Below are 13,473 nucleotides of genomic sequence, written 5' to 3' on the forward strand. Positions count from 1 at the left end.
TTACGTGTGATAAAAAAATAATGACTACTGGCTGCAACACATTTCCGCCCGTTTCTCTGTCTTGTTTTTATTTTATCAAATATTTGTTGGAATCGCGGTCGCCGATAAGTCCTCATTGACTAAATAACCTTTTGGCAGGGAGTTATTAGAAACAAACCGGTGCGAAAGTTTTCATGCCAAGCAAGAAACGCTTCCCATCTCAACATTAAACTTAAAGCGTGAAAACGTTTTCCAAGTTTGCTATGTGCAGCTGTAAATATTTCCGACTCCCAGAATATAAAATACCAAAGTCCAAAATCCGTTATATATTTTGGTACATAGTACACACAGATTTTAAAGTATTGCCATACTAATGGTCCAACTGCAAGTGAGATGCATATACTTTTAACAAGAGGACAGCGCGCTCGACTATTCGAGTGCTTGACTGTATAACGTAAGCCATCATGGGGAAATTGTTCATATTCAATAATTTATTAGACGATCTTTCAAAAATAAAAAAAAAATGAAAAAAAAAAAAAATGGGGGTAGATGGGGGTAGGGGGGGTTAGGAGGGTAGGGGGGGGGGTAGGGATGGTATGGGGGTTGAGAGGGGGTGTGGTCATTTATTAGATGATGTTTAAAAAAATCGGGGGTGGGGGGTAAGGGAGTGGGGGGTGAGAGGGGGGTATAATGTGGGGTGTGGTAATTTATTAGATGATGTTTTAAAAAAATTATCGGGGGGGGGTAGGGGGGTTGGGTTGAGAGGGGGTATAATGTGGGGTGTGGTAATTTATTAGACGATGTTTAAAAAAATGGGGGGGGGGTGGGGGTAGGGGGGATGGGGTTGAGAGGGGGGTATAATGTGGGGTGTGGTAATTTATTAGACGATGTTTAAAAAAAATTGAGGGGGGGGGGTGGGGGAAATGGGGGGAGGGATTCTGGAAGGGGCGTGGTGTATTGTTTGGGTGGAATCCATTGTGGTATTCAGGTGAGTGTTGTTTTGTAAAAGTAATAATAAAATGTGATTATAAATAAAGAAGTTATGGCAGTTTAAGCAAAAGGTTCAATTATCTAAGTGTAAAAGGGGCCATAATTATGTCAAGATGCTTGATACAGTGGTCTGCTCTTGTTTATAGGTTGGGGTCATGTTGGTAAACAAGTATGCAACATATAAAAGCAATATGTCAAAGGATATAGGAAATTTTTGGGAAAGTATGAAAACTTGAACATAGATTTATCAATAATATGCATATTCTAAGTATAAAAGGGGCAATAATTATGGCAAAATGCTTGATAGAGTTGTCTGCTCTTGTTTATAGGTTGGGGTGATGTTGGTAAACAAGTATGCAAAATATAAAAGCAATATGTCAAGGGACAATGCAAATAAATGGGGTAGTACGAAAACTTTAACATTTGCTGCATATTCTAAGTGGAAAAGGGGCCATAATTATGACAAAATGCTTGATAGAGTTGTCTGCTCTTGTTTATAGGTTGGGGTCATGTTGGTAAACACGTATGCAAAATATGAAAGCAATATGTCAAGGGACAAAGAAAATATTTGGGGTAGTACAAAAACTTACATTTGCACGCAGACGCAGACGAAGACGCAGACGCCGGGGTGACTAGGATAGCTCAACTATATATATATTTCATAAATAATAGTCGAGCTAAAAATGACACATGGAGCCCAATCATAGAACACCCATCCTATGTCTTCTGTTGACTTAAAATCTCAGGATATGAAGTAGTGATTGTTTAGCCATTCGCTTTTTACTACTGAAATAAAAACTCCGTTTAGATATTTTCGCCACGTTGCATCTGGTCAATGTCTATAAACCATACACACGTGTGTAATATCCACACCAAACAAAAAGAAAAAATCCATAACACTATAATCTTTTTAAAATAGAAATCATCTACCGATGTTTATTTCAATGACTAGTATGTAACAAATAATTATGTAAGTATTTTAGCAATCAGACTATCGTTATTCACATAAAATGACCATAAAGGGAGAGGAAAAAGCTTCATAAATAACACTCTCTTACACTGCGGTTTTAGGGCGAAACGACCTGAGACCGATAAGATATAACATTGAGATTATCCCTTATATCTTTGTCTCCGAAATTTTACTTTTCGCTCAATAGATATATTACTCTTCATCGAGGAGAATTAAAACATGGCGGGAATCGTTTCCTGAAAATAGTAAAAAGATCCAGCATTTTGTTAAATAAACTAAAAAAAATAAAACTGTGGCATTAAAAACATTGCAGAGCAATGGAGTATTGTACTAAACCTATTACCTCTAATCCGGACGCTCTGTTGTCAGAGCCAGTAGGAGATGATAATACGTTTAAAAGAATATCTTGTAAAATTAAACATTGCTGTGATAAATTTCGCTTGAAAGACAGAAACTTTCAGAGGCAGTATGCACATCTGTACTCTGAACGATTGATAACGATGCGTACATGCTTAGAAAGTGCAGCAAAACAGAAATGGGGTAATTGTTTGATGAATTCTTTGAATAATGAAAGAATAATGTGGTGTATTTCACGGTTAGCTCTTCGTGGGTTTCGTCTGAAACTACTTGCAATGATACTAAATAAAATACTCACATAAACAATGGCTGAATTTCTTATCAGGATGGCAGCAATCGTCCTCGGTGTTCTCGAGGGAAACGCGTCGGCTTGTCAGTTAAACTCATCGGGTACACATCACTGAATTGCAATTATACCTTCTGGGAATACCTCTCCAGAGAAACACGTATTATCACACAGTCACAGGCTAACATACACAGTCACAGGCTCGCAATTCCTCTAGGTAATACTCACCTCAGGCAAACACATTACTCACGTCAACCGCCCGTGCAAGAAGAGAGCGTACAAACTCGAGCTAGCAGTAAGCTTGCTGCTGACTGTTCACGGGTTCCCCATCATAATATATGTGCGTCTTTCGTAGGCTGAGCACCAGAACTACACTCCTCCCACTTTTCATTCATCAACTCATCCACACCCATGGTCTCCTGTGCTCTCACCGTCTCTCTGTCCAATAGCCCGTGACAGAACCTTGCCACCGCCTGCTTGGTGGCGTACGCTGGGGGCAGATATCTAAACGCTTTTTTGGCCAGCGTTAGTACCTGATCTGACCAATCTTCTAGGGACTCTCCTACTGTCGGACAACCTGGTAATGGCCCTGCGTGGATGCGGGTAGTTCATTGGCACCAAAGTGCTACTGCAGCCGCTGCATAAGCTCTAAGTGTTAGGGCTAGGCACCGTTCCCCTCCCCTTAGTCAGTACTGCATAAAAAGCGACCGCCTTACCTGCCAAAGACCAGCCTAGGCAATCAGCGCTTTCTGTGTCAGACCAGTTTTGCATCCTGGCGTAGCACTCAAACCTGCTCTGAAATACAAACCAATTGCTCTGCCCATCATATAGCAGGCTCTTGGGCAGCCTGTCAAAACATCTCGATCTTTCTGAGTCGAGGGAATACTTTGGTCAAAAGGGTTACTTAGAACAGGAGGTTTGCTAGGTCCAGGAACGTTAATGGGAACTGGTAGACTAATCAGAGCAGGAGGACCATTTGATACTAGATTAAATGGTTTTGGCAGGCCATTTCGCAACCACAGGGTCCAATTGTGCCAGCAGACACTGGGGGGCCAATGGTTTCATAATCAGGGTTAAAGGTTCCGTCATTCTCACCTGGAGCTCCTCCCAGAATGCAGTGATATCTGCCTTGATTTAGCTCGGATATCTGGGAGGCAGCTCGGCCTTTAACAAGTCCTGAGCCCCGGGGTCCTAGGCTAGGTACGGAGTGCTAAAGTTACACGGAGGCTCACCCTCAATGTATTTCTCTGGCCAGGGCCTGCCCTACAAACCTCAGATTTTCAACAGTCCAACTCATTGTCACTTAAGGGCCGTCTAATTAATACTTCCAGCGTTTTGGGTCCAGATTACCCGCCTCTTCCTGAGCATAGCAATTGCCCGCACTGATTTGTGACCCACACCGCATATAATTGCCTTAAGCAGTGCTCCAGCTAAGTTTTAAAAAGGGCAGGGGGGGGGGGCTGTTTTTTTAAAAGGGCACTTTCAATGCGCATAATTTTTTGTCAAAAGAGCACTTTAGAGTGCGCGTTGGTATCTGGAATGCTCCCTGTTGCATATTTATTTTGATGTTAAAATTTGTTAGAATATATTATTGCGATTATTATTAAACCATGCGAATAAAATTTCTACAATGAGGAATATATTTATTACATTGTAATAAGAGATTTATAAATAATAATGTCTTAAATTATTATTTATTTTTTTACATAATAGAAGGGCAGGGCGGGGCTTCGGGAAGGCAGGGCGCAGGGCCCTTCCATTTAGGCTTAGCTGGAGCACTGCCTAAGCACCTGGGGAGGGTCAAAGTTCACGTGAATTATAAATTAATAGAAACATGAACAGAGTTTGGTTTCTCCATTAAGAAACTATAGAAGAAGAACGAGCACATACTAACAAACATTAGCAACCAATCAGAAGGGCCAATATTATGAGAAACAGTGTGCATGTTACTGATTACTACATGGAGCTTAATCTCGCCAATATTACCGATTTTAATGCAGTTTTTGTTGTTATGTCTAAAAAAACACATTAAACTATAGATTGATGTATTAAACATGTTTTTTTTTAATCTTCACTTAAAATATTTAGATGTTTTCATTAAGAGGGCTGATACTACAGATACACATGCTAATAATAGGTGCTACCTTATTTACAGGCAAAAGCTTATTTGACAGCCATGTATTGAAATAAAATTTGTGTATTAAACATTATAATTGAATCAATAAAAAAGTTATGAATCCAAAAAAATAAAACCTGTAACAAATTTGCTTGATTGTACATCTGCCAAGCTTTTAGATCTAATATTTTATAATTGTGTGCTTTTATAGCCGCTAGAATTCTAAGATGGTTTGGTTGCTGTGGCATAGTGGATATGGTGCCTGTTTAGCAACTGGGAGGTCTAGGTATTGATCCCTTCAGTGGAAACGTTCATTAGATCACACTTTAGTTAAAGTTAACCCATAATAAATCAGTGTTCCTTTGAGCAATAGCCAAACTTTCAATGCTAGATGTGGTATGGCAACATAATTTAACACGTTATCATAGTTGTCATTAGCTTTAAAGGGAGATAATTTTCATTTGGCAGGTACAATGTCTATTTTTTACAAGGGAAGCAATATTTTTGAAAGGAATATAATCCTATGGAGGAGCTTCTATTAATAGAAAATAAAAGGCATGGAGAGTTAAGACAAAAGTGGATACAGAAATTTCTCTATAATAATGTTTTTTCGGAGTTTACTTTTACACAAATCTGTAAGATATTGAGCAGAGTTTTGGTATGTGAGTCTTAACTACATGACCTTCATATGAAGTGTGATTTTTTTTCCTGTCCGTTGATTTTTGTAAAAGATATAGGCCTTGACTGATCTAAATTTTTGAAAAGGGAGGTATTAAATTTTAAAGTGAGATAATTTTTAGTAAGAAGGTGCAATGTCTATTTTTCACAAGGGAAGTGATCTTTTTTACACGGATATAATCTAAGGGAGAAGCTTCTATTAATAGATTTTTGGTGTGTTAGTCTACATACATGACAAACAGATGAAGTGTGAAATTTGTTCTGGTCCATGTATTTTTGCCGAAGTTATGGGCCCTGGGCTTAGAAATGTTCTCAATTAAATCCATTTTACAGAGTTTTTTTACGCAATGCATTTAGTTATTGAGCTGATGATTTTTGGTATGTAAGTCTACCTACATTACTTACAGATGAAGTGTGAGTGTGAGTCTACCTACATTACTTACAGATGAAGTGTGAGTGTGAGTCTACCTACATTACTTACAGATGAAGTGTGAGTGTGAGTCTACCTACATTACTTACAGATGAAGTGTGAGTCTACCTACATTACTTACAGATGAAGTGTGAGTGTGAGTCTACCTACATTACTTACAGATGAAGTGTGAGTGTGAGTCTACCTACATTACTTACAGATGAAGTGTGAGTGTGAGTCTACCTACATTACTTACAGATGAAGTGTGAGTCTACCTACATTACTTACAGATGAAGTGTGAGTGTGAGTCTACCTACATTACTTACAGATGAAGTGTGAGTGTGAGTCTACCTACATTACTTACAGATGAAGTGTGAGTGTGAGTCTACCTACATTACTTACAGATGAAGTGTGAGTGTGAGTCTACCTACATTACTTACAGATGAAGTGTGAGTGTGAGTCTACCTACATTACTTACAGATGAAGTGTGAGTGTGAGTCTACCTACATTACTTACAGATGAAGTGTGAGTGTGAGTCTACCTACATTACTTACAGATGAAGTGTGAGTCTACCTACATTACTTACAGATGAAGTGTGAGTGTGAGTCTACCTACATTACTTACAGATGAAGTGTGAGTGTGAGTCTACCTACATTACTTACAGATGAAGTGTGAGTGTGAGTCTACCTACATTACTTACAGATGAAGTGTGAGTGTGAGTCTACCTACATTACTTACAGATGAAGTGTGAGTGTGAGTCTACCTACATTACTTACAGATGAAGTGTGAGTGTGAGTCTACCTACATTACTTACAGATGAAGTGTGAGTGTGAGTCTACCTACATTACTTACAGATGAAGTGTGAGTGTGAGTCTACCTACATTACTTACAGATGAAGTGTGAGTGTGAGTCTACCTACATTACTTACAGATGAAGTGTGAGTTTGGTATGTGAGTCTACCTACATTACTTACAGATGAAGTGTGAGTTTGGTATGTGAGTCTACCTACATTACATACAGATGAAGTGTGAGTTTGGTATGTGAGTCTACCTACATTACTTACAGATGAAGTATGTGAGTCTACCTACATTACTTACAGATGAAGTGTGAGTTTCCCTCTGGTCCATTCATTTTTATGCTCCCTCAAAATTTATTTTGGGGGGAGCATATAGTCGCTGCTTCGTCTGTCCGTGTGTGCGTCTGTCCGTCCGTGCACAATTTTTGTCTGGGTTATTTCTCAGCAACTAATGACCGGAATTCAATGAAACTTTATAGGAAGCTTCACTAACAAGTGGAGATGTGCATATTATCAGCGGGTTTTGGTCGGATGATTTTTCACAGAGTTATGGCCCTTTGACATTTTTGAAATTTTCCATTAACTGTACATATAGTGCAATTCTTGTCCGGGCTATTTCTCAGCAACTAATGACCGGAATTCAATGAAACTTTATGGTAAGCTTCACTACCAAGGAGATGTGCATATTATCAGCGGGTTCTGGTCGGATGATTTTTCACATAGTTATGGCCCTTTGACATTTTCTATAAAAAAATTCTTGTCCCCCCAACTACTGTGCCCTCAAGACGTTTCCTTTTATCTGAATATATGTAGTGCAATATTCTGACAAAAAAAAACTTTGGGGAGCATCACCCATCTCCAACGGTTTCTTGTTAGCAAAGTTATGGTCTTTGTTTTCTCTTAAATAACATTTGTGGGGCTTCAAAGGGCAGTAGTTTCACAAACGCAGCTCTTGTTTAAGGAAGTGTTTACCGTAGGTTTCCACGTATAGGGCGCAGTGTTTTACCTCCAAAATTCAAATTAAAAAGCTGGATTGCGTGCTATACATTGATACAACGCTATCCTGGCTGCTCCATTGGTAAAAAATATGTTGTGTAATCGTTAATTATCAAAATGGCCGCCATGTTTTTTCCAGAAAACTACCACCCTATAATTGTACAGACTGAGGGGCCATTGTCGAAACAACAAGAAGTCGCTACTGGTAGATATGAACGCGGTAGAAGAAGTTTTGGTCAAAAATAAATTTGTTTGAATAAACTTGCGGACATTTCTTTGTTTGTGTTTTTACACTTTTGTATTGATGAATTCTGATGGGGATTGTTGTCGACATTCCAGAGAGCAGGCAAGGGTAGGTGCGAACGAGTTTTTTTTGCGGGTAACGGTAGGTGTGAAAGGGGTCATTTTGCACTTGAAATTGGCAGATGTTATTGAGTAATATGTGCCACGACTTGTTAAGACGCTAATTGACATTTGAGACACTAATTGACACTTGAGAACGTGAAGATATGCAATTGCATTTTGTGTGTATAAATATTGAATGTTCAACAGTGGTGTACCTCAATAACTGTATCCCTGTCTCCCATGCGACATTCAAATTTACTGGTAATGCCCATGCTTTCCCCGAGGAAAAATCACACGATGTACACTTATTCTTATTTTCTCACGTTTTTCACGAAATGCTCGTGGACTGTTAATCTTTTGCTAGAAAATTACAAAATTGTCAGAAAATATAGTGCTATGCAACCCATGCTCCTCATCATAATGACACTTGCTATTTTGAATGCTTAATTAAGCTTTCCAATGCCCCGGATTATTGGATTGTGCAATAGTAAAATGGCGGCCATTTTCGGTCCGATTTGGTGGTTTTATTGTCTTTAAATATTTTTTTCTCCATTTTTGCATTTAAAAAACAGCCTGCGCGCTATACACGGGAGCGCGCTATACGAGGAAACCTACGGTACTGATTTTAAGGATAATAATAACAATAAGATCTCAAATAGATTGTAAAGAAATTGGGATTCGTGCAATACATCATCGTCACCCCCAGTTGAGTTTGTTCTATATGGTCATCATTAAAGTAGTGCCTGTCTGTCAAAATGCGCCTTAAAATTAAACAATAACCATGTTTTTTTTTCAGGGTCTGATATTGTGATACGAAAGCTTCATGAGCTGAACAGTGATGAGACCTGCGTTGTCATTGGGACTTTGTTTAAACATATGGAGTTGCAGCCAAGTATATTACGGGAAATAAGTGATGAGGTTAAGCATGCTTTTAAGATTCATTTAGTATAACAACATTGTGTATATTTATGATCTATTTTATGTTCATAAATTTGACAGGTGATATATATATATATATTGCTATTCTTGATGTCATAAGTAAAAATGTACAACTAGAAATAATATTGATTGTTATTGTAAGAGGCATTCTGTTAAACATTTAAAAGATTGTTAAAGTAAATAACAGCTGTGAAAATAAGAGCAGGAAGGTGACATTAGTACATTGGACACTTAATTACTGTTGTGCAACGTATTCATTTGTAAAATGCTCACTTGCATTAATGAACTAAATGACATTCCAGCATGGTCTTTTACCACAACCATTGACGTCAAAGTACACTAGCAGTGAAGACAAACTCATTTTGGAAGATGAACTGCAGAGGATCACTCTTGTTGGTGAACTTCAGGTCCAAACTTCAGTCACTGGTAATAGAAGAATACATATAAGCCTAGCTCTTTGGAAAAGGGGTTTAATGTACATATGTAACGTGTCGCTGTCGATTAGCACTTTACGTCCTAAGTTGGTTTTTGCTAAGAATAGACTTTCCTGAATTTCTTTTTTTTGGAGTTTTTTTTATTAACCGTTGTCAAATAATGAGCTGATTTTTGGTATGTGAGTATACCTACATGACCTACAGATTAAGTGTAAAATTCGTTCTGGTCCTTTGATTTTTGGACTGATCTAATGAATTTAGGTAGTAAGCTTTAAAAGGAGGCAATTTTTTTTATTTGGCAGGTATAATGATTATGTCTATTTTTGACAAGGGAAGTTATATTTTTTAAAGTGATAAAATCCATGTGAGGAGCTTCTGTTTACAGTAAGTAAAAGGCATAGAGAGTTGAGACATAAGTGGATAAAGAAATTTTCTCTATAATAAAGGTTTTCCGGATTAGCAGGGACGACACTTTCCGCCTTAAGATGGTTTTTGCTAAGAATAGACTTTCCTGAAACAAAAAATATCATAAAAGCTGAAAGTGTTGTCCCTGATAAGCCTGAGCAGACCGCACAGGCTGATTATGGGCAACACTTTACACACATGCATTAAATCCCCTTTACACAGAGCGAGGTTCATGTGGTGGTGTTTAATGTTGCAAAAGTCAGTTTCTTGCAGTTGTGTTTGTCTCTCATCAAACTGTGCATTTTCCTATACAAAACATAGCTTATTACTTTCCCTTGCATTACTGATGAGGTATTTCAAGCTTAAGCCAATGTAAATGTTACTCTTAATGCTGACATGGAAGCAAGGGGTCAAATACATGTATTGACTTCATTATCATCCCAAAATTAAATAACTCTAGCTTTTGGACATTTTTAGCTTGTTTATTATATATGAAATATATATAGTGGAGATATCCTACTCACCCCGGCGTTCCCGTTAGCGTTAGCGTGCAAATTTTAAAGTTTGCGTACTACCCCAAATATTTCCTATGTCCTTTGACATATTGCTTTTATATTTTGCATACTTCTTTACCAACATGACCCCAATCTATAAACAAGAGCAGACAACTGTATCAAGCATTTTGACAGAATTATTTCCCCTTTTATACTTAGAATATGCATATTATTGATAAATCGATGTTAAAGTTTGCGTACCACCCCAATTATTACCTATGTCCTTTGACATATTGCTTTTATATTTTGCATACTTCTTAACCAACATGACCCCAATCTATAAACAAGAGCAGACAACTATATCAAGCATTTTGACAGAATTATTGCCCCTTTTATACTTAGAATATGCATATTATTGATAAATCTATGTTAAAGTTTGCGTTCCACCCCAATTATTTCCTATGTCCTTTGACATATTGCTTTTATATTTATGCCCCCCTTCGAAGAAGAGGGGGTATATTGCTTTGCTCTTGTCGGTCGGTCTGTCTGTTGGTCGGTCTGTCGGTCCGTCCACCAGGTGGTTGTCAGATGATAACTCAAGAACGCTTGGGGCTAGGATCATGAAACTTCATAGGTACATTGACCATGACTCGCAGATGACCCCTATTGATTTTGAGGTCACTAGGTCAAAGGTCAAGGTCACGGTGACCCGAAATAGTAAAATGGTTTCCGGATGATAACTCAAGAACGCATACGCCTAGGATCATGAAACTTCATGGGTAGATTGATCATGACTTGCAGATGACCCCTATTGATTTTGAGGTCACTAGGTCAAAGGTCAAAGTCACGGTGACCCGAAACAGTAAAATGGTTTCCGGATGATAACTCAAGAACGCATACGCCTAGGATCATGAAACTTCATGGGTAGATTTATCATGACTCGCAGATGACCCCTATTGATTTTGAGGTCACTAGGTCAAAGGTCAAGGTTACGGTGACCCGAAATAGTAAAATGGTTTCCGGATGATAACTCAAGAACGCATACGCCTAGGATCATGAAACTTCATAGGTAGATTGATCATGACTTGCAGATGACCCCTATTGATTTTGAGGTCACAAGGTCAAAGGTCACGGTGACCCGAAATAGTAAAATGATTTTCGGATTATAACTCAAGAATGCTTTATCCTAGGATCATGACACTTCATAGGTACATTGATCGTGACTCGCAGATGACCCCTATTGATTTTCAGGTCACTAGGTCAAAGGCCAAGGTCACAGTGACAAAAATAGTATTCTTACAATGGCTGCCACTACAACGGACAGCCCATATGGGGGGCATGCATATTTTACAAACAGCCCTTGTTCCTTAAACCTAGCACCTGAGCCCAATCCTCAGTCTCAAGTTGGGAAATCAGGCCCTGTAGTGTAATTAAATCTTCTTCACATAATGAGCTCTTGGTGTGATAGTTGTCTCTTGCCCCCACTGCAGGTGTTATAGTTGTCTCTTGCCCCCACTGCAGGTGTTATAGTTGCCACTTGCCCCCACTGCAGGTGTGATACTGTAAATGTATAGAAATTCGTCGGTATGAAATTTCGTGGTTTAATGAAAAACAACTAATTCGTTGACACGTAATTTCGTGGATTTCAAATTTTCGGGGAAGACTGACAGTCATAATAATTAAACATTTATTAAAACAACCAGAGTAATAACGAAGCATAATCTGCTAATCTGTGTTGACCGCAAGACTTGAGGTGAATGTGCACTGAAGCATGAAAGTGTGGCCGATAATTGTCGATAAGAGCGATAAAGCGGCGCACTTGTGGGTCCCTGCTCGCTAATTGCCATCGATGTTGTTTTGGCAATATCTGCACTTCTCAGCGCAAATGGTCCCATAGTAGAAACACTTTAGTAATAAGGTCCCCAAAATACATGTGTGAAAACCGTTGTCTCTTTTAAATTTAATTTGCGCATATTGACATATATGATAAATCTGCAAACTGTTAATTTTACGACGTCACGTAAAAGAAATGTGTTTTTCTCCACAATTGGTAATGCTATTTATTATATTTATTTACCATGTTTAATAAAACGTACATTAACGATGATGAATAAAAAAAGAAAAACTGATATATATAGTGTAATGTGACCTACTGAAGTGAAGTAACTATTACAAAAACAAATATCTCGGATAACTGACAACACAAGAAAATGTCGGAAATGACATTCGGAAATGACAGATTTCGGATTAAAAATGTATAAATAATCGTTGGTACTTGAATTCGTAGTTCAGTGGACCAACGAATTCCAAGAAAATTCGTACCACACTAAATTTAATGGTTTTACAGTAGTTGTCTCTTGCACCCACTGCAGGTGAGATAGTTATCTCTTGCCCCCACTGCTGGTTTGATAGTTGTCTCTTGCCCCCACTGTTATTGTGATAGTTGTCTCTTGCCCCCACTGCAGGTGTGATAGTTGTCTCTTGCACCCACTGCAGGCGTGATAGTTGTCTCTTGCCCCCACCGCAGGTTTGATAGTTGTCTCTTGCCCCCACTGTTGGTGTGATAGTTGTCTCTTGCCCCCATTGTTGGTGTGATAGTTGTCTCTTGCCTGCACTGCAGATGTGATAATTGTCTCTTGCCCGCACTGCAGATGTGATAATTGTCTCTTTCCCCCACTGCAGGTGTGATAGTTGCTGTACATGGGGTGGAACCAGAGGATGACAAGGGCAAGTTCCATGTGAAGGATTACTGTTTCCAGCAGTTGCCAGCACAGGACCCCCTCCCCAGTTTGGAACAAGACAGGTAAGGTTAGCTTTCCTAATAACTAGTGGTGCATGTTCCACAGTTAGCTTCAGTTTCAGTTCAAGTGTCATTTTTAGCTCATCTATTTAAAAAAAAAAAGAGCTATTGTCATCACCTTGGCGTCGGCGTCCGGTTAAGTTTTGTGTTTAGGTCCACTTTTCTCTTAAAGTATCAAAGCTATTGCATTCAAACTTGGTACACTTACTTAATATCATGAGGGGACTGGTCAGGCAAAGTGAGATAACTCTGGCATGCATTTTGACAAAATTATGTGCCCTTTTTATACTTAGAAAATTTAAAATTTTGTTTAAGTTTTGTGTTTTGGGCCGCTTTACTCCTAAAGTATCACAGCTATTGCTTTCAGACTTAGAACACTCACAAGCTATCATAAGGGGACTGTACAGAACAAGATGCATAAATCTGGTTGTCATTTTGACAGAATTATGGCCCTTTTTTGACTTAGTTACTTTGAATAT

General features: G+C 38.6%; 1 protein-coding gene across 2 annotated transcripts in view; it reads left to right on the top strand.

Moving 5' to 3' along the window:
- The first annotated feature begins 2,126 nt into the window (after positions 1-2,126).
- Positions 2,127-13,473, top strand: part of LOC127866459 (DNA polymerase delta subunit 2-like) — a 43,376-nt gene continuing 32,029 nt past the window's right edge. Inside the window, exons 1-4 of one of the 2 annotated variants that reach the window (XM_052406976.1) lie at positions 2,127-2,479; positions 8,719-8,840; positions 9,164-9,287; positions 12,877-12,997. In XM_052406976.1, coding sequence (XP_052262936.1) covers positions 2,257-2,479; positions 8,719-8,840; positions 9,164-9,287; positions 12,877-12,997 — 590 coding nt within the window. In that variant the 5' untranslated portion in view covers positions 2,127-2,256. The remainder of the gene's footprint in view (positions 2,480-8,718; positions 8,841-9,163; positions 9,288-12,876; positions 12,998-13,473) is intronic. The other variant, XM_052406977.1, reaches the window with a different exon arrangement.

This window comes from Dreissena polymorpha, chromosome 2 (genome assembly GCF_020536995.1).
Source record: "Dreissena polymorpha isolate Duluth1 chromosome 2, UMN_Dpol_1.0, whole genome shotgun sequence".
Classification (NCBI taxonomy): domain Eukaryota; kingdom Metazoa; phylum Mollusca; class Bivalvia; order Myida; family Dreissenidae; genus Dreissena; species Dreissena polymorpha.